The 19,281-nt window shown below is 42.8% G+C and overlaps 1 protein-coding gene across 1 annotated transcript; it reads left to right on the top strand.

Moving 5' to 3' along the window:
• The first annotated feature begins 1,700 nt into the window (after window positions 1-1,700).
• CCNI2 (cyclin I family member 2) lies at window positions 1,701-13,541 on the top strand. The gene is made up of 7 exons (XM_024213342.3): window positions 1,701-1,999; window positions 5,113-5,269; window positions 6,424-6,558; window positions 7,490-7,564; window positions 8,784-8,924; window positions 9,973-10,203; window positions 11,101-13,541. The coding sequence occupies exons 2-7, from the start codon at window positions 5,156-5,158 to the stop codon at window positions 11,503-11,505; spliced, it is 1,101 nt and encodes a 366-aa protein (XP_024069110.2). The 5' UTR covers window positions 1,701-1,999; window positions 5,113-5,155; the 3' UTR covers window positions 11,506-13,541.
• The last annotated feature ends 5,740 nt before the right edge of the window (window positions 13,542-19,281 follow it).

The following is a 19,281-nucleotide window of genomic DNA, read 5'->3' as shown; positions in this document are numbered from 1 at the left end:
GCACCAGGGAAAGTTTCCAGCAGCTCCCCACTGCCAGAGCCTTTCCCGGCTGCTTCTTCTCTACCAGAGCCTTTCCCTGCAGCTTGTAGCTACACATCACAGTGCAATTAACTCATCTTAATTAATTAGCCTCTTAGAGTTGGTAGGGCAACTTCCACCTTTTTCTTGTTCTCTGTATGTGTATATATATATCTCCTTACCATATGTTCCATTCTCTGCATCTGATGAAGTGGGCTGTAGCCCACGAAAGCTTATGCTCAAATAAATGTGTTAGTCTCTAAGGTGCCACAAGTACTCCTGTTCTTATCACAGTGAGTGTGGATGCAACCAGCCTTTCAGTGTGGTGTGTACCCTACACGGTGCCACAAGTGTAGATAAGGCCTTTGACTTCAGTGGGAATCGGCTCAAGCCCCCGTGTAGACTCCTCTTCCGTGTAAGCTCCTTAAAGTGTCATGTCACTCTATGATCAGCTGTGATCACAATATGGTGGCTGCCCTAGGAAAAACAATGACAATTTGAAACAGGTAGAAGGAGGCAGAAAGAAATACATACATACGGGTGGCAGGGAACTGACAGAGGCAGAGTTCTCATGCTTGATGTGTCAAGCAGCCCTAGATAATACAGTTCATATCACAACCTTTATTCGGCTCTTTTAGTGGCTATATATTGAAGTGGATTGTCTTAGTGATTGGAGCAGGACCCTGGCTGCTACACTGGATAACTCAGGTTGTGAACAGCTACAACAGGATTTTGTCTTCCTCTCTGGATATTTATGGTATAACCAAGTTAAGGAATTACATAGCCTAAATATCCACCAGGTTTAAAACAAAACACCCACCAACATATAACTCCTATTTTGTCAAGAAAGACATCTGCACCTGATTACAGTTCTGAACTGCAGATAGAGGCTGGAGCCTGCTATGCTAGTGGATGAGATTGAGAACCAGAAACTATTAACAAAAGTGGAAGTGAGGAGTCTGTTTTTAATTTTCCAGACTGAGTAAAACACAAAACACAAAGACCATAAATAGTGAGAATAAAATGCCAGTTTAACATAACAGAAGGTATGGTTAGTAACAGAATAACAGTTATTAAATATGTAACACATAACATTAAATATAGACACTCACTTAGGTCCCCAATCCGGCAAACACTTCCACATGTGCTTCATTTTTATTACCCATCCCCGAGTATCAGTGGCACGACTCAGATCACGCTCCAGACTGCAAACGCGTTTTCTTGTTGCTAGTCTTGCCCGCTAGTTTTTCAGAAATGTGTACCCGGGCTTCAGCAGAGGAATCCTTGCCACTGCAACTCTCGAGAGCCCAACCAAAGGCTTGTGAGTGGCAGACGGACACGCTGGCCTGGATACAGCGGGGGCAGAAAGCCCCCAGGGTACCCAGGGCGGCTGGGACAGTCCGAGAAGCAGAGGCTGCCGCCAGGCTGACACCGGGTCCCGCCTCCAGCCGGGCGGGCTTGTTCTCCGGGCTGCAGGGCCGGAGGAGTTGCGGGCGGGAGGGCGGGGAGCTGCTAGCTGCTCCATGCTGATGCTCACGTAGCCCCCGGGAGGGGGAGCTGTCCTCCTGCTGCTGGGCTCGGCACCCCCGGGACCCGGCAGGGGAGAGGCGGAGCCTGGCGCGATCAGAGCCAGCCCCAAAGGGACTGTCCCGGGCGCTGCGCAGACTCCGGAGCCTGTCAACAGAGCGATTCTCCCCTCTAGGTATCCCTGCCAGCGCCTCGTCCTCCGGGGCAGGGCAGGGCTGTCTTCCCCGCTGGCTGGGCGGGGGTCAGCAGCCCCCTCTAGCATGGTCCGGGGAGACCCCCTCTGCCTGCGCAGGCTGAGCCATTTCCTGGAGCTGAGGCTGCCGCAGCCGCGGCCGGGACGGGACACAATGGGAGGGGAAGCGGCGGAGTGAGGGGCTGAACCCCACCGTGCAGGCGGCTCCCCCAATGCCCTGCCAGCGCGATCCAGGAGACCCGCAGCGGCCGATCCAGGGAGGTGAGAACCGGGGAAGGGACGGGCACGGGCGTAGCTCTCGGCGGGACTCCCCCCCCACCCCGCACGGGTACCCACCCAGCGCTGGTACCCTGACTCTGAGCCCAGCCCCCACCTCGGTCCCCGAGATTTCTGACGGGGGGCAGCCGCACCCCGGCTCCCAGAGCCGGTGATTTGGTTACTTGTGCAGTTCGTTGCCAGCCCATCACATGATCGCCCTCCCTTTTGTTTCCGAAATGAAAACGAAAGAGGGATGGTGGAGTCGCCGCCTGCCTTGCTCCTGCCCTCTGCCCCTCAAGCCTGGTTATTTTGTGGGTGCTGAATCCAGCATCCAGACAGAAGTTACCCAGCGGGAGCTCAGATTCTTCTCCCAACATAAGGGCCTGGGAACCGGGGGAGGGGAGGGGAGGGGGGGAAGAGGAAACCCTGGCCCAGCTGTGTTCACACTGGGATCTACCTTCTGGTGCCTTTACAGCATTACAAAAAAGAGAGAGAGAGAAACAAACAACTCAAGGGAACCAGGAGTTTTTGCTCCCATCAGCTCTACAAGGGAGATAAAGCACAATGAGAAGTCAAGTGAAGAAAGGGCCTAAGGGCATCCCTGGCACCAGGTCAAAATCATGGACAGTCCACGGGTTTCACCCAGTTACAGGGAGACCCCCTCCACCCTACACCATAACACTCTGTGACAACCAGCCCCCCTGAGTGGGTTGTCATATAAATGGGGCTTCGGGCCAATATGTGACGAAGGGGGGGAAATGGGCAGGGGCGAGCGAACGGACGCGCTTTGTGGTGTGTACTCCCACCCTTCGCATGGACTGATATCCAAGTTAAAACTGGGAGAGTTGTTAATGCTGCTCTAAAGCTATCCCTGCTCTGAGTGTTTTCGGAGGGAGGAGGTAGCACAGTACAGGCAGTGGTTGCTAGCCATGGCAACACTACGTGAGGCCCACAGCTGGAGACTGGTATCTCCCTCCAGACCCTGGCTAGGCTCACAAATGTTTAGAGAGGTGAGAATTTCCTAGGGGTGCTAATTTCTTCAATCTTCACCCCTGTCACCCACCCTTCCCCCTGCCATGTCAATCTCCCACTGCTTCCGTCTTCTTTCTGTTTAAAAAAGAAATAAGTAAAACTTACCTTATTGCTGCTGCTTCGAGATCCAAGGTTTAGTCCACTCAGGGAATGGGGCACCAGGTGCGACAGCATGTCCCTGTGATTGGCTCTGCCTCATCAGGGTGCCTGGGGATCCACAGTTGTGGCCAGGGATTCCTGACCTATATGGCCTACCCTGGCCCCATCATCCTGCTGTCAGCCCTGTGCAGAGGATGGTGTGCCTGAAATGTAGCTCCCTTATTCTCATGCACCAGTTGGGTAAATGTTGCCAGCTGCACCTCTTTGTGGGAACAAAGGAGCCAGAGACAAGAGAAGGAAATGAACTGTTGAATCATTTGATCCATTCCCCTGCTGTGGCAGAATTACTCTGTAATATAATTTTAAAGAATGTGGTGCTTCAAGAAAAACAGAAGATTGCAAATGGATTTCAATAAGAATCATTTGTAAATGTAATACGTGAGAGATCCGTTCTGTTAATCACTTGGAGGGCCAAGTTTGCACATACAGTATTTTGGGAAGTATAGTTACTTATATTGCCAATATTCATTTTTCTGTATTAAGAATTGCTTCTATTTAATTTTAAATTGTTTTTATTTTATTTTTTAAACCAGGAACAGGGATATGTCAGCGTGTATCAGAAAGTGGCCTGACAGTTTCCCTTTGGTTACATTGGCTTCAGTTCTTGTTTCAAACTCTCCCTTTGGTTAACTTTTGGGGCTTTCAGTTCTGATGCTCTTTTACACCCAGTACCAATTAAAGCCAAAGTCATGTGCATTATTTTTGCCTTTAGCGGGGGAGGGGAAAAACATTTCATGGCGTTTCAGCTTTGGAAATGTAGAGTAGTTTCCAGAAGATTCATGGAGGCTTTGAATACTTAACTGAGCTGCTGAAAATAGTGATAAGAGCTTCTGGGAAGCAAAGAGGAGGAAGGCAGAGTCCACAGGTCTTTATAATAAAGAAAAGAAGTAGAGAACTTAAAATTAGTAAAAATCAATTTTTTTGGGTCCTGTTTCACAGGTGAAACACTATGTCCATGCTCATGCTCTTTTCTTTCAGCTTCTCAAGTGGCACTGAAATGTAAGCATTAAAATCTTTAATTTCAGCTTGTCAATGAAGTTCACATTGCTTGATACCCAAGTGTAACTGTTTTGATTGGTTAGAGGTGGTGAGTTTTCTAAAGCGATGCTATTAGTTTAAAATTTTATTTTTAACAATCAAATTTCCTTACCTGTGTTACTAATAACATCCAAGATTAAAACAACAAATGGAATTTTTAAAATCTAGTTTATTTTTCATCAGCCTGGCTGTTTGTTTGCATCTTTGCATTGCTTTCTGTTTGACTAATGGAAACAGACTCACCAGTGTCATTTCTGATTCTCAGTCACTAGCACTAGACTGTAAAGTTTAGATTCCAAACACTGCAATCAAAGTTTTATCTTGTTTTAAGCATAACTTTTCCCCCTGGAATTATAAAACCCCATTGAAAACAATTTTGTTCATCTTAGGTTTTGTGTGAAAAAAGCAAAAAAGAATGTTGAACCTGTTTACCTTAAACTAGAACTCTAGGCCTCTGTTTTCCAAAACCTTTAATGTAGCAGTTCATAGATTTTTTTTTTTTTAAAGCTAGTTAGGAACCCAATTTTATTTACAGAGTGTGTGAGCCCAGTAGTAGGTAGTTCTCCATTAGAAGGCTACTGCAAGTACTGTATTTATGCAGCCCGTGAAGAAAAACTCTTGGCTGCATAATTGTTCAGTTGTCTGAGGTTCTTTCATCATGGATCTGCTTCTGCTTCCATGGAAGTTAATGACAAAATTGTCATGAACTGGCATGAAAGCAAGACTGGGTCCTACCTCTTAACATCTTTGGGCAACAGACAAGTAGCAGGGACATTCTTTAGTTAGTTCTCAACATTTTAAAGTTGAAGAAGCCACTATGAAAAAAATCCTCATATAGTTTTAAGGAGTTGTGATGTTTTATAATGCTTCAGTTTTCCTTGGTTTAGATAACTGTGCCTACCTGGGAAACTGGCCCACCCACTCGTTGCTATGAAGTGTACCGGATCTTCTGAGAGTCAGAGATTTCTGTTCCTACTAGAGAATGCCCTAACAAGAGAGGCCAGGAATTGGAAGGTGCCAGTTTTTTGGAATTTCACACTGAAGGTATTCTTTCCTCTTCTCTTTGGAAATGCATTAGTGTTCCAGAAGGTTTTCTGCAAAATACAGCCCCAATTCTGCTATCTGATCCACATATCTATATCACCTATGGACTAGATACCAGGATTGGGATGTGTGTCTGTCCAGGTTTCAATTTAGTATAACAAGATGCACAATGTCTAAAACACAGTTGATCCAAAATAAAATCCAGAGAATATCCTTTCATAAATGGGAACCTGGGAGTGGCAATCGGATGACAGGGGAGTGTGTTTATTTGGGTTAAATCAACGGTCCTATACGTAAGTAATCCTAAAATCTACAGTGCTTGGTCACTTTTTATTCCCCACCCCCCCAATTTCACTCAGATGAGAGTAAGAGGGGATGATCTGCGATCTAATGGTTAGGAGTCAGGAAACTAAATTCTGTTCTTGGCTCTGCCATTGGCTCACTCTGTTACCTTGGGAAGCCACTTAACCTTGCTCAGTTTTTCTGTCTGTCATATGGGGATAATAATGCTTACCACATTTGTAAAGTGCTTTGAGATCAAAGTGCAAAATTGCCCTTGAAAAGCATTTCAGGCTATGTCCCTTCTCTTCACAATCTAATGGAAGTGCTATATAAGTGCAAGGTATTATTATTTATTTTATTAATGAACCGGGCACTATCATCTGATGGATAATTTGAGATCAATATAATACAAGTTAATGGTGGACATTATTATCTGAATCATCCCCTAATTTATACTGTGTGCCTATCACACAGCTCTAGTTGCTTTTACATTAACATTTAAATGCATCCCATAAATCACTTACAATAATCCGTCAACAAGACTTATACTCTGTCCTCCCCTCGGAACACGTCCTCACAAGAAAAGCCTGAGTAGGTAGATAGGTTTTGAAGCATGTGCTGTATGGTAGCAAACTTGGCTTCTATCCAGTCCAGGGGTGGAGCAAATTTGAGACAAGGAGCTGCACAAAGAACCCGTAGATGTAAAAAATCAGCTCAAGCCCTCAAGATGATCTCTACTGTTGGACTAAGAGTATAACTGAGCTGTTGATTAGAGCATTTAAACAGATGGATTTTTAAATTCTATTCCTCCAAAGTAAGTGTGTTGTTTAACAAACCACCAATTGTGTTTTAACTTTCTTCTTCCATTTCAGGGCACAGATATCTCTCCATCACATTATGAGAAAGCAGTTCTCTGGATTGCAGAATTAAGCTCCCAGTTCCAATTTTACTCTGAAACATTTGCCTTGGCTATCAACATTCTTAACCGGTTATTGGCATCAGTAAAGGTAGAGATTCTCTTTGGAAGCTTTCTTTTATGATTTTATTATTAACTAGGGCTGCCGCAAATATCTAATTAGGATTCAGTTACAAATCTAGCTGGACTGGAGGTATTTGGAATCACTCCGATAGTGAACCTCTAGAAAGCACAGAACTCAGATAGCAATCAAGGCCCTGGCACGTGCTAAACTTTAAGTCAGTAGGACATAAGCAGGAGCTTCATTTAAGCACATACTTGAGTGCTGTCCTAAATAGGGATTTCCCCTGAATTATAGTCCAAATGTAGTTATAAACATGAAGCCTTTGGGTTTGTGCAACTACTTTTCACTGCTATTTTACACAAACTACGGGCCCGATCGCTCTGCCCTTGAAATCAATGGCAAATTTCCCATTGAATCATAGAATATCAGGGTTGGAAGGGACCTCAGGAGGTCATCTAGTCCAACCCCCTGCTCAAAGCAGGACCAGTCCCCAGACAGATCTTTGCCCCAGATCTCTAAATGGCCCCCTCAAGGATTGAGCTCATGACCCTGGGTTTAGCAGGCCAATGCTCAAACCACTGAGCTATCCCTGCCCCAATGAGTATCAGCCAAAAGTTCAAGCCTAGTATTCAGTACCCATCAATTTACAATAAATAAATGGAATCATCACATTGTGACTGGTAGCACTGCAGCTTAGGGCTGACTGTATTGCATGATCTAAGTACGGAATGCCGTGATACCTGCGCTCAGGAGGGGATTCCTTCCATGGTAATTTTTCATGTCTTTGCTTTGTTTGAGCATAAAATTATCTTTTACTAATAGAAACTACAATTTAGGTCAAAGCAGGTTTAATGCAAACTAAAGGTGAAGATTTGGGCCTCTCTCTCTGAATGACCATTGTTTATTTTCATCTAGAACGTTGTCTTCTATGCTCAGTGTTTTGCTCTTTCCCCTTCAGGCACAAGTAAAATACCTTCGGTGCATAGCAATTACCTGCCTCGTCCTTGCAGCAAAAACCAACGAAGAAGATGAGGTCTGTATGTTTTATTTAAATACAGTAAATCAACTTCTGGTCATTCTTGAGTCATTCACGTTTCCAGGCTTTTACCAATTTATCCTCTCTGTCCTTTGGTTAGCTAATAACAATAACACTTGTCTTGTCTTGATATTGCTTAACCATCATTTGGAAAGTTTCATGAGTCCCTTGAATGAAAGATGTATATTATTAAAGCTCTGTCCTTCACTTGTTCTGCTGTGATGGGAAATTGGGAGATTAAAGAAGCCAAGACAGGGTAATAGTTCTTCAAAGGAAGGTTAGAAGGTATGTATTTTCCTGAGGGTAGAAGATGTGGCTCGACTTCCATCCAATTAAGTCCCTGTGGTTTGGGGCAGATAACTCAAACATGGGTTGGTTCCCAGTCCGTTCATTAAACATTTAAATCAGCAATTGCTCACCTGGATATGAGAGAATCTCTGAGAGATAATTACCTAGTTATAATCATGTGGCTAAAACCTCTTGCAGCATTTTGAAAGTACACCTCAAAAATCATGTAAACCATTTTGAACTAGTTGCATTTCAAATTTAGAGTTTAAAAAAAAATCGAAGGCTTGTAATAATAGCTCAAAATTGCCTTTGAAGAACATAGACTGCATCCTCCCCTCTTCGTTATCTAAATGTGGCCAAAGCTTTTCTTTTTCAAACTGTAATGAAAGGAGAAGAGCTCTGGGCTCAAGGCCTTTCTAAAGGTCATGAAATAGAAGAACTCGGTATTGTAAATGCTAGAGTCAGAAGTGTGTTTCTCCTTGAACATGTCAGCATCCTTGAAATGCTCTGCAGAGATGCACATAAGCCTTCACACAGTACATACTGTAAGGCTGTGCTTTGCAATATTTTCCCAGTAGACAGGAGAAGTTGAGTCATTGGCCACAGGAAATAAGAGAACCACAAATAAAGAAAAAGCACCGAGAAACAGGCTAGCAGGAGGCTTCAGAGAGACCGTCACAACAGCAAAATAATAAGGCTGGGGAAGCAGTGCACTTGAATTTCATATTCAACAGGGTCACATTCCCTCTTGGTGTTGTCAGGAGGTATTTAGAAATCAGGTAACCTGAATTTAAACAATTCTTGGCTCCTCAAGGCACCTGTGTGTTAATCAGATCCCTGTGCACGCACAGACAAAAAAGGTCGCACACAACGTTGTGTAGTAAGGTGGCTTCTTTATTATTATTATTATTATTTTCAATTTTCACAGATAATACCATCAGTGAAGAAGCTTGCAGTGCGGAGTGGTTGTAAATGCTCTCCAGCTGAGATTTTGAGAATGGAAAGAATTATACTAGATAAGCTTCACTGGGATCTTTACACAGCGACACCTATGGATTTCTTAAACATTGTAAGCACTAAGAATTTTGCAAAACTCTAAACTAGTTTTGTTTCTCGTTTAAGGAAACAGCTCTTTTACCAAATAAGACTAGAAAACACATATGCACGTGCGCTCACACACACCCCTTCCACAGTGACTTTTAAGCCACACATTCTTAGCTATCTGCAAGTCTTTTGAAGAATGTTACAGTGAAAAATGTCAATTTCTTTTAAACATACTGCTATTCAAAACCTTTAATTTTTGTTTAAAAATTATTCAACCAGACCCCTATTTTTAAAGGACAACTAAAATGGACTTTAAAAAGTTTCCTGTACTGCACAACTACACTCCATTTTTATTTTTTTAAATACACACTGCAAAAATATTTCTAACTATTTCCATTCTATTAATACTGTACATAGAAAGCTGTCGGAATTTTTGCTACATTTCACACACAGGTCCTCTCAAACCATCTCTTGCCCCCACTGAAACTTGACCCCAGTTTTGGGCAATTAGACCATACTGATCTGGCACTTAGTCACATTATTTGCTAAACACTTCATAGAAACAATTACACTTTTCTTAAATAAATGATCATGTGTTTATAAGGCAAAAATCACGTGATATGAACATACCCTGGGCTCTCTTTTTATGGTAATGGATGGATATTTAAACCATATTAAGCTGCTGATTGTTTGAAAACCACCTATCATAGCCAGGTGCTTGGACTGTGAATTTACTGAGGAAACAAAAGCATTACAACTGAATTTACTCCTATCTGCTGGCCTGAATACCACTTGTCTTTTGTTGGCAGTCAGGATAATGCAGTGACTTCAGAATTTGTTAGAAAACACAGACCTTTTACATTCATTATAAGCTTTAAAACAGTTTGATGGTTGGCAAGTACAACACAAACCAAGTAACACATGGTAACAGGGAAAATATTTCTACACTTCCTGATGTGGATTGAAATTAGTTTGCACTTCTGGTCAATAACATATGAAACGTACAAAGTTCACTGTTGACCTCTGCTATTTTTGTTTATATATATGTATGTATATATTTATCTTCTCTCCAGTTCCATGCCATGGTGATGTCCAACTGGCCCCATCTACTAAATGGGCTGCCTCAGATGAATCCTTCCCGCCATGTTGCGTTCTTGACCAAACAGCTACAGCACTGTATGGCATGCCACCAACTACTGCAGTTTAAGGGCTCCACATTGGCTTTGGTGATCATCACCTTAGAGTTGGAGAGGCTGACTCCTGACTGGTTTCCTGTTATTACTGATCTGCTAAAAAAAGCACAGGTAGGAGTCAAAATGGCCTCAAACCACAAATTTGAGGCCAGCGCACAGATAAATGAATAAAGCTTGCGGTGTATTTACAACCAACATTGCACGTTTTTAATGTACTTCTCAGGAGTGCATGTATATGTCAGGGTCTGTTCTCCCTTTGATACCAACCCCCTTAATGTTAATGGGAGTTAGGTACTCCTGGAGGAGAGAGCACACTGCATTTTGTTACGGGGGTCTTTTATTGTGAAAGGTGGGTTGATCACATTAGACCCAATTTTCGAGACATCTCAGTGCTCATTTGCTCTCAGAGAGGAGGAGGTTCTCCACAGTTCTCAATGGGAACTGCTGGATGCTGAGCAGGATTGAAAATCTGTCCGTTTATATGATTTAGGAATGCCAGGATCTGTCAGTGCGTTTACTTCAGCTAAAAACAGTCTTTTGAAGATATGGATAGATGAAGGCCACACCCTACCTCCTGGGCATTTCGGTTTGTCCTGAAATGGAGACATTTTCTCTGATTTACAGGACACACATGTGCTCATTAAGAACATGTGCAGTGAGTAGGGAGGTAGTCTGGGAGTCAAAAAACCTAGAATCTGTTTTTAACTTTGCCATTTGCTCATCATGTGACCTTGGGCTCATCAGTGACTGAACCCCCTACATCCTAGTTTCCTCATCAGTAACATTGGGATAATAATTTTCACCCACCTTTTGTAAAATGTTTTGAGAGCTACTGATGAGAAGCTCTATAAATGCTAAGCTATTATTATAAGCCTTGTATACTGGAAAATTATGGGTTTTTTTCCTTTCACTGAGCTTCCTTAGAATTGCACATCAATTAAAGCTTTGACCAGAGGACAGAATCATTTAACAAACTAGAGAAAAACAGTTCTGTATCTTTCATTACAGGTTAGTAGCACCAAATTCATCCATTGTAAAGAGCTTGTGGATCAGCAGCTAATACATTTACAACCATCCAATGCTGTTTATATCTTTAATCCTGCCAACCAAGCCATCCGAGCTCATCCCGAGGAAAAGTTACCCTACTATTATTCTGAATGGAAGAATTCAAGTCAAATTAGTTCAAGGGTCATTGTGAGTCAGCCAGTTCCAGCAACTTTCACACCTACTTCCGTCAAAATTCATGAAGACAGCATGGAGACAGATGAATTCTATGATGGATTCAGGCACCTATACAATGAGGATGGTGTCCCAGAAGGTGGAAGGGTCAGCATCACTGGCTCATGCAATAATCTGAGGCAAGGACAAAGTAGTTCCCCTTGTCCTCCATTACAGCCACCTGAAATTAACTAGAGGAGGCCATAATTGTGTAGGAACTAGCAAATGCAGTTGCCAATAGGTCAGATGACTGGAATGCTAGATGCTGTCAAATGAAAGCATTCCTTGTTTTGGATAGAGCAATGCCAAAAACATTAACTTGCCGCCTTTTAAGTGTGTCCTAAAACAATGTTTGCTACTTCCCCACCATTTTTGTATGATCTGAGCATAAAGCTGGGTAAAAACCTCAACAGCTATGAATAGCTGAAGTCATACAACTCAGGGATCTAAATTCAGCAGATGGGGCTTCACACTGCACATGGAGGAACTGATGGAACCAACATTCCTTGGGCAGCTATTATTTAGGCTCTCTCCCAGCATGCATTGTGACTTCAGCCCTTCCAGACTATAACATTGTTCTCCTCTACAAGCGGTTTCCATAATATGAACAGCTGTAGGTGAGTTGCCTTGTGGGGAAGGGAGCACTCATTGCATGGACCATTAGGTCTACTGAAATATTCCTAGGTGGGACCAAACTTCTGATTTAACAGTGAACAAAAATGTGTCATGAGAACAGCCTAAGCCTCTATGTAGGAAATTTTACTTAAGGGCTGATCTTGAACTCAAAAAATGCTCTGAGTGCCCTGGCACCTTTCAGAATCAAGCTTTTAGGGACTGATCCAGATTCCATTGCAACCAATGGGAAGACTCCAGTGGGTTTTGCATCAGACCTTCACAGATTATGTGGTGCAATTGAATTTTGTTCATATTGTAGCATGCAAACTGTCTTTTTTTTTTTTTTAAACTTTTCTTTTACAATTTATATATTTTTAAAAACATTTGGTTCTTTGCCTTAACTACTAATTTCCACAGTGAGGCAGTTAAACTGACTTCTGTAGTTTGTAACAGTTTTAAAGCAGCCTGGCAAATGTTTTAAAGGATGAGTCCTGAAAGGGTGATTGTTACTTTTTTTTATTTAAAATGGGGGCCAGCACTTTTAAGTGAATTTTTTTTTGTATACTAATGTGAAAGTGTAATCAGAACAATACTGTAGGGAAAACAGATTAGGCCTTGATCCTGCAAGTTGTGGCCCAGTATGAACGCTAGTTGCGTGCCTTTGTCTGAGCGCAGGTAGGGCTAAGCATCAGGCATAACTCATCAGAGCAAGGGCCCCGGAGTTGCTTGAGGGTAAAAATGGGGTGGGGCTAAGCAGAGACCTGGATGTAAGTGCCATCCTCATACTACTAGAAGGTTTACCCAAGCCTCATTCAAGCCTTGCAGCAGCATTCTCCTTAATGAAGGATGAGGTTTCCTGGCAATCCTTGTCCTGCTCATCTCTTTTTACCTTGTGCTTATGTGAAGCATCTCCCGCAGCTATGCTGTGCAGGCTCAAAGCTGTTAGTGGCTGAATTAACAGATTTAGTTTTAGAAATGTTCTGTTAAAATGTTGACTGCGTAAGCACCGTGGTAAGGTCAGCTTTGTGTGTGTGTGTGTGTGCGCGTATGCGCGGGTGTGTAAGCTAAATTTCTTTTAAACTGCAAAAATATGGTGCTAAATGTACCAAAAAAATATTATAGCAAGTTGATGAATAAATGCAAGTGAGAGATGTGAGTCTGAGTGCATTTGGACAACCATTGGAACACATGATGGAGTTGTACGGCAAGGCAAGGGCTACCACAAACTGTGAATGCTGCGCTTTATACTAGTTTAAACCACAGCCCTCCTTACAGATTGAGCAAGGTGGTTTGCAAGTCTGTCTGATTGCAAGGATGTAGTAAATAAGTGTTGAAATGGGAATTTAAAAACGATGCACTGTACGAGAAGAGAAAACCGTTTACAAGCCTTTCCACGCATCTCGAGGGCTAGTTTATGGAGGGATTTGGAATGTTATTTATTAATCCTGCCTAAGTAGCATAAGGAAGGTTTTCATTTTGTGGTAGGACCAAAAAAAGAAAAAGAAAACAAAAAGCAGCACCTTCCTTTTCTATCACAAACTGTGACTTGACTGCCTGGCTTTTAAAGAGGCAAGTTATCTTTTGTAGTTTTCATTAAATAAACTGTAATCTACGTTCTGGTTTTCTGAGTGTGTTCCTTAAGGTTAAGAATGTACTAAAATTGAAATAGGGCCAGAATCTGCCTTGATGCGACTCCATGCAATCCCCTTAAAGGCAACAGGGTTGAGGGGGTGTTTGTCAAGGGACAGTTTGGTCCCAAGGCCATTTCATTTTCTATGCTGTTTGTTATGCATCCTCAGTAGCAGTGGCACAGCTGTAACTGGGCTTAAAACACTCAGACACATTGCACATCTTCCCTCCTGTCTAGCTTTGAGCTTGTGGGTAGTTTCTTGACTCTCAGCTGGACAATTCATCCTACACTACTGAACACAGCCAAATTTTAACCTCTCTGTATTCTGGTCCATGGCACTTATCCCACTTTGTATACGGTTTCTTCATTCTAAAAGGCAAACTCACACTGAAAAGCCTATTCATAGATGTCACCATTTCCCAAATTAGGAGCGTGACTTGACACTAAAAGTGAACAGCAAAATCTACAACGAGTGCCCATTGCAACAAAGGTATTCTGGCAGCTCTGTACCTTTAGGAGCATGCATCATCTCCCAGACACGTATTCTAATGTTACAGCTGTATCATAAATGTACTTGTTAGACTTCTGCACAGCCTCAACAGACAAACAAAATGTCACTTGTCAGCTAGCCATGGCTATGTTATCTATGTAAAGATCATCCATTAGAACTTATAAAACCCCACGCTATATCGCTCAGACATACTTGCTGTTCTTTTAAGAACAGAAGAGCTGCTGCAATGGTCTGACCCGAGCTCTAAGGAAGACAGTATTATCTTTGGTGTTATGCGATGCATGTAAATTTCCACACCTGTAAGAGAATACAGTCTGGGCTTGTTAGCACCTCTTCCCTTATTGACTGAGCAACTAATCCGCACGGGAAGGTTGTGTATACTGTTTAGTCAAGCATCCTAAGGATCAGTAATACCAGAATTTAGGATCATGTTGCCAAGTTCAATTTCATGGATCAGTATTTTTCCTTTTGCCGCCCCCCCCCCCCTTTTTTTTTTGGTACAAGTCCACATCAAGCACAGATTACACTCATTCCAAGCCAGATTTGCACTGGTCTCTCTTCACGGTATTATGAAGGACATCAGTGTACTCCGCTGCCAAATCATTGCGGCAATAGCAGCTTTGGCTAAACTGTTGTGTATCATTATCAGATTAAAGAACCACTTTATTAGAGAGGTTATACCTGCCATTGCTCCTGGGCAGAAGTGTACTGATGCAGCCAGCTTTGCACTGGCTTGTGAAGGTCTGGTGTGGTTAGAGCTGATTTTGGCAGCACCACTATGTTGCCAGAGGCTTGGCGTGTGCATATTTATACCTGTGTAAAGCCAGGCATGGGTCTCTCATAACCTATGGGGAAAATGTATATTCAGTGGTGTTTACCCAAGAGTATCAAAGCTTCCGCTAACCCAAAACAGCCAGTAACACGTTTCTAGCAGAGAAGCAGCTTGGGCTGTCAGACTGAGCATAGGACAGAGAATCAGGAACGCCTCATGTCTAATTCTGGCTCTGCTACTGACTGACTGACGTCCATGTGATCTTGGGAAAGTTGCTGAACTTTTGTGTCTGTTTCCTTATTTGGGAGATGGGGATAAAATACTGATTTCTCTATCTCATGGAGCGCTGTGAGGATCATAATTAATGACACTCGTTTGTGGAGGGAGTGGTTTGTTCTTTAGTAGAATGTTCTCCTATGCCAATGTGTCACACCAGGAGAGATCTGGATGCAGAATATTATTGCAACATACCATATGAGAGAAGGGCCTGGTTTTCTTCTCTCCTACCCCACTGCAGCAGCTCTATTGACTTCAGCAGAATTACTCCTGATTTACACTGGGATAACTGAGAGCAGAACCTGGCTTCAAGAGTATTTTCTCTCTATTTTAATACAGGGTGAAGTTTTGGTGGTGGAAAAAAACTCTTCCTGAGCCCTTAGGTATGTTATTACCACTTAATTCTGTAATTAGGGAAACAGAGAATTTGGGGGGAAGACTGTGGGGGAAGTATACCACGGTTGATTCTGGATCCCTTTGCTGATTGTATGGATGGCCTAGCCTGGGTTTCCACATCGACAGTCCTTGTAAAGAAATGCCAGAGACTAATTATAGAATATTCCCAAAGAGCAACATAGCTCAGCAGGACAGAGCACCTTGTCCAGTAAGGTGGAAAGGCGTGGATCTGCTCTCACCCCTCAAGTCTGAGCAAAACACAAATTGTTTCGGATTTAGCCTCCTTCAAACGTTCAAACCAAGGCTCGGCAGCTTTATCCTGCCCTGGACAAGGGAAAGGCAGTTTGGGATTTTGGAAATTGAGCTGCTTTCCATTCACTCCCAGACATTAATGCATCATTGTGGGATGAGCTTGGCCACTGGTCGTTCACATTAAGGTTCAATCCCTCAGCTAACATCAAACCACAACAATTGAGTCATATGGGAAAATGAGCCAAAACACTTTCACTATGTGATCAGAAAGGTCCTGTTTCCAACTGGTCTTGGGAGAGAGACAGAATGGAGTTTTTCAGTCCTGTGGGCACACCCTCTTCTTTTGAATGGTGTATTTAGCAGGCAATTTTTCCTGGTGTAAAACAGCATTTAATGGCACACTAAGGGCTTGTCTACACTACGCAGCTTTTAGCGACGAGGCTGTGTCGACACAGCTTTGTCACTAAAAGTCAGCATGTGTAAACGCTCTGTCAGTATTTTGTCGGCACTTTTGCTGACAAAATACTTCCACCCCATGAGCAGCGCTCCTGCCAACAAAGCCGCCTTCACACTACCACTTACGTCGGCAAAACTTTTGTCTTTCGCGGGGGGGCTTTTTTAAGTACCCGTGAAAGACAAAATTTTGGTCGACAATGTTGCAGTGTAGACAAGCCCTAAGAACTAAACCATGGCTGTTCTCCAGCAGATTGAGAGAGCAGAAAAGCACAACAAGGATAGCATTCAACTGGAGGGGTGAGGTTTGTTTTTGTTGTAAGCCTTCAATGCACAACTAATGACACGTCCCAACTTCTGCACACTGCAAAATAGGTCAATGTCTGAAGGTATGATAAATGCCTAACGCAAACCTTTCTAAGCTGATTTTTGCATTAGGTATCTAATTTAATGCATCCGAAGAAGTGGACTGTAGCCCACGAAAGCTTATGCTCAAATAAATTTGTTAGTCTCTAAGGCGCCACAAGTACTCCTGTTCTTTCATTTAATTCTGAAATTTCTTGTATTAGGAAAAGGTTTTTTTTAATACTAAAATATTCAAATAGGCACATCTCCACACCAGTTAAAAACAAAACTGTCCAAAGTGCATCTGGACAGTTCTAAGTGAGCTCCATAATGATGGATATGGGCAGTACCTATGCCAAGGCAGCCTGGTGGTTAATTAAAATCCTGGATAATGAACATCAACTATCAAAGATGGGGTCATCTTTGCCTCTTGCCTTACCCTGGTTAGACCTCCCACACACCAAAACATACAGTAACAAGTACCTTTTACACAGACGTGCCATAACATAGGAAATCATCTACTATAAGTAATTTGTGGGACTGGTTAGCCTGTAAGCCGTTTCCTGATAAATCCTTCAGATACTGTTGCCTTCCAAGCAGTTTGAGATTCAGAATCAGAATCAAAACTTGAACATGCACTGAACGTAGAAGCACATGCATACAGAGTGAAATAGTTTCCCATCAATGTGGTCACGTTTCTCCTTCATTAAATGTGTGCCACAGAGATTGGCTATATACCACAGTTAATAAAGCATATTACAAACAATCAGATCTAAATGTAAAGATGCTTTGCTATGGACCTGTATCCACTAGCATCAGGGCATTTCATATAATATTCCAACCTTTGATCACTACTTGCTGCAAGTTAATCTAAAAGAGAAGGTAATTTACAGTTACACATATTTGGAAACTCCTGTGGTCAGACAAAGAAGAGATCCAGAAGCAGAGCAATAAAGAAGAAAGATTTGAGATTCAAAATTCTTTTGCCCTTACACTGGTTTATGAAAGGAACAGATGTGCTGAAACTTGAAGCAAAAGTACATGGCTACAGTGGGCTAATATGTTACTGTTATTAAAGGGGGAAAGTAAGAACAGTCATAACATTTAGTCCCATATCCCGTCTACAACTGTGTCCAATCCCAATGCTTCAAGAGACGGTGAAAAACCTCAAAGTAGAAAATTATGCAGCAACGTACCTGTGAAAAAAGTCTTCTCCCAAACACCAGAGTGTTAGTGGTTGGCTTATGTTTTGAAGCATGGGGGGTTGATATTACTTATACATTTTACCCTACTTAGTGTAATTGACAATATCATATAAACGCCTAATCCTTTTTTGAACCCTACTATGCTCTTTTGTCTTAATAGACAGCACGTTCCTTACTGTAATTATACTTTATATAAAATGTTTCCTTCTATATCAGTTTTAGATTAGTTTTGTTGGCTTGTCTATGCAATTCTTTTTAACCTGTCTTCACTGCTTTTTAGTTCAGTAACATAATGGTGCACATGGTTCAATGTTCTGTATTCTAACAATGCAGAAGAGGACCCTTCATCGTCTGCTTTTGGTACTGCAGCACCCTCTAGGAGTTTTCAGCAGGTCTCCCATAGTCTTTTTCTCTGCTAGGCTTGTAGTTATTATAACTGCATTCTTCTTCTTGAAAGATGTAGTCATGGCCTCCCAACAAGAATTACACAGACTTTTCAACAGTATTCACTTTCAATCCATCTGTCCAGCTATGAGACTATCAGGATTAATTTACCTTTGCAAGAGCTCCATCTTTATTTCAAGACTTGTCTACGGAGTTACTCTGTTTTAAAAAAAACAACAACCCACACACTTATATTTAAAATATAGTAAAAGGCCAGGTAAAACTTGTTCCGTTGCAGGCAGGGACACAGACTGTCACCCCCAGGGTAGGACCCAAATGAGACAGTGAGAGGGGCAATCTTAGGCAGGCTGCCAGCTCTGAATTCACCGTCACTGAAAAATAAATAAATTCTCAGAATCTGGCCGCTTCTTGGCCCCAATCCCACTCCCATTGGCATGCATGGGCATTTTGCTATTGACTGTTATGTGAGCAGGAGCAGACAATGGTGGGCAATGCAAGAGGAATGCACTTGCCTAGGTTTTTCTTCTTCTTTTTCTTTACTGACTGTAGGAGTTGAGATTCACCTTACAGTAAGTCTCCCAGCAGGTACTTGCCAGGATCTGGTACCTCAGGGAGTTTGCTTTGGTCATTGCTGGGGAGTCCAGGGTATGTGCCTGTGACTTTCAGTAAATGTATCTCTGTGATCGAGTGTAAAAGGCACCCCAATGCTCTGGTGATGGGAGCATTCAGTGCCTGTCATGACAATGAGAACTCTCAGCCCTCTCTGGAGCAGGCAGCACACATGCACTATCCCTGTCTCAATATGCACACACACGTTTGCTCATTAATCCAAATTCTGGGTCCATTCTGTTGAATGGGCACTTCGTGACAGACTCCAAGATTTGGCACATTGTGGAGATCACAGAAAGCTACGTTTCTTTCCATCCTGTGGGCCAGCTCACTGGCTCCACTTGGCTCTTTGCACCATTCAAGTGCTACAAAGAGAGTGGAAACCTCCCTCGAGACATGTGCCAGGGACTGCCCTCAGATGAAGGGAGCCCCCAAGCAGGCATAGGGCCAGCATAGCTAGCTCCTGCCCCCACCCCCTCACAGCCCTACTGCAGGGCATGTG

The sequence above is a fragment of the Terrapene carolina genome, unplaced genomic scaffold, assembly GCF_002925995.2.
Source record: "Terrapene carolina triunguis isolate 2854851 unplaced genomic scaffold, T_m_triunguis-2.0 Scaffold629, whole genome shotgun sequence".
NCBI classification, from domain to species: domain Eukaryota; kingdom Metazoa; phylum Chordata; order Testudines; family Emydidae; genus Terrapene; species Terrapene triunguis.
The sequence above is the reverse complement of the archived record's forward strand: the minus strand, read 5'-3'. Positions and strand labels throughout refer to the sequence as shown.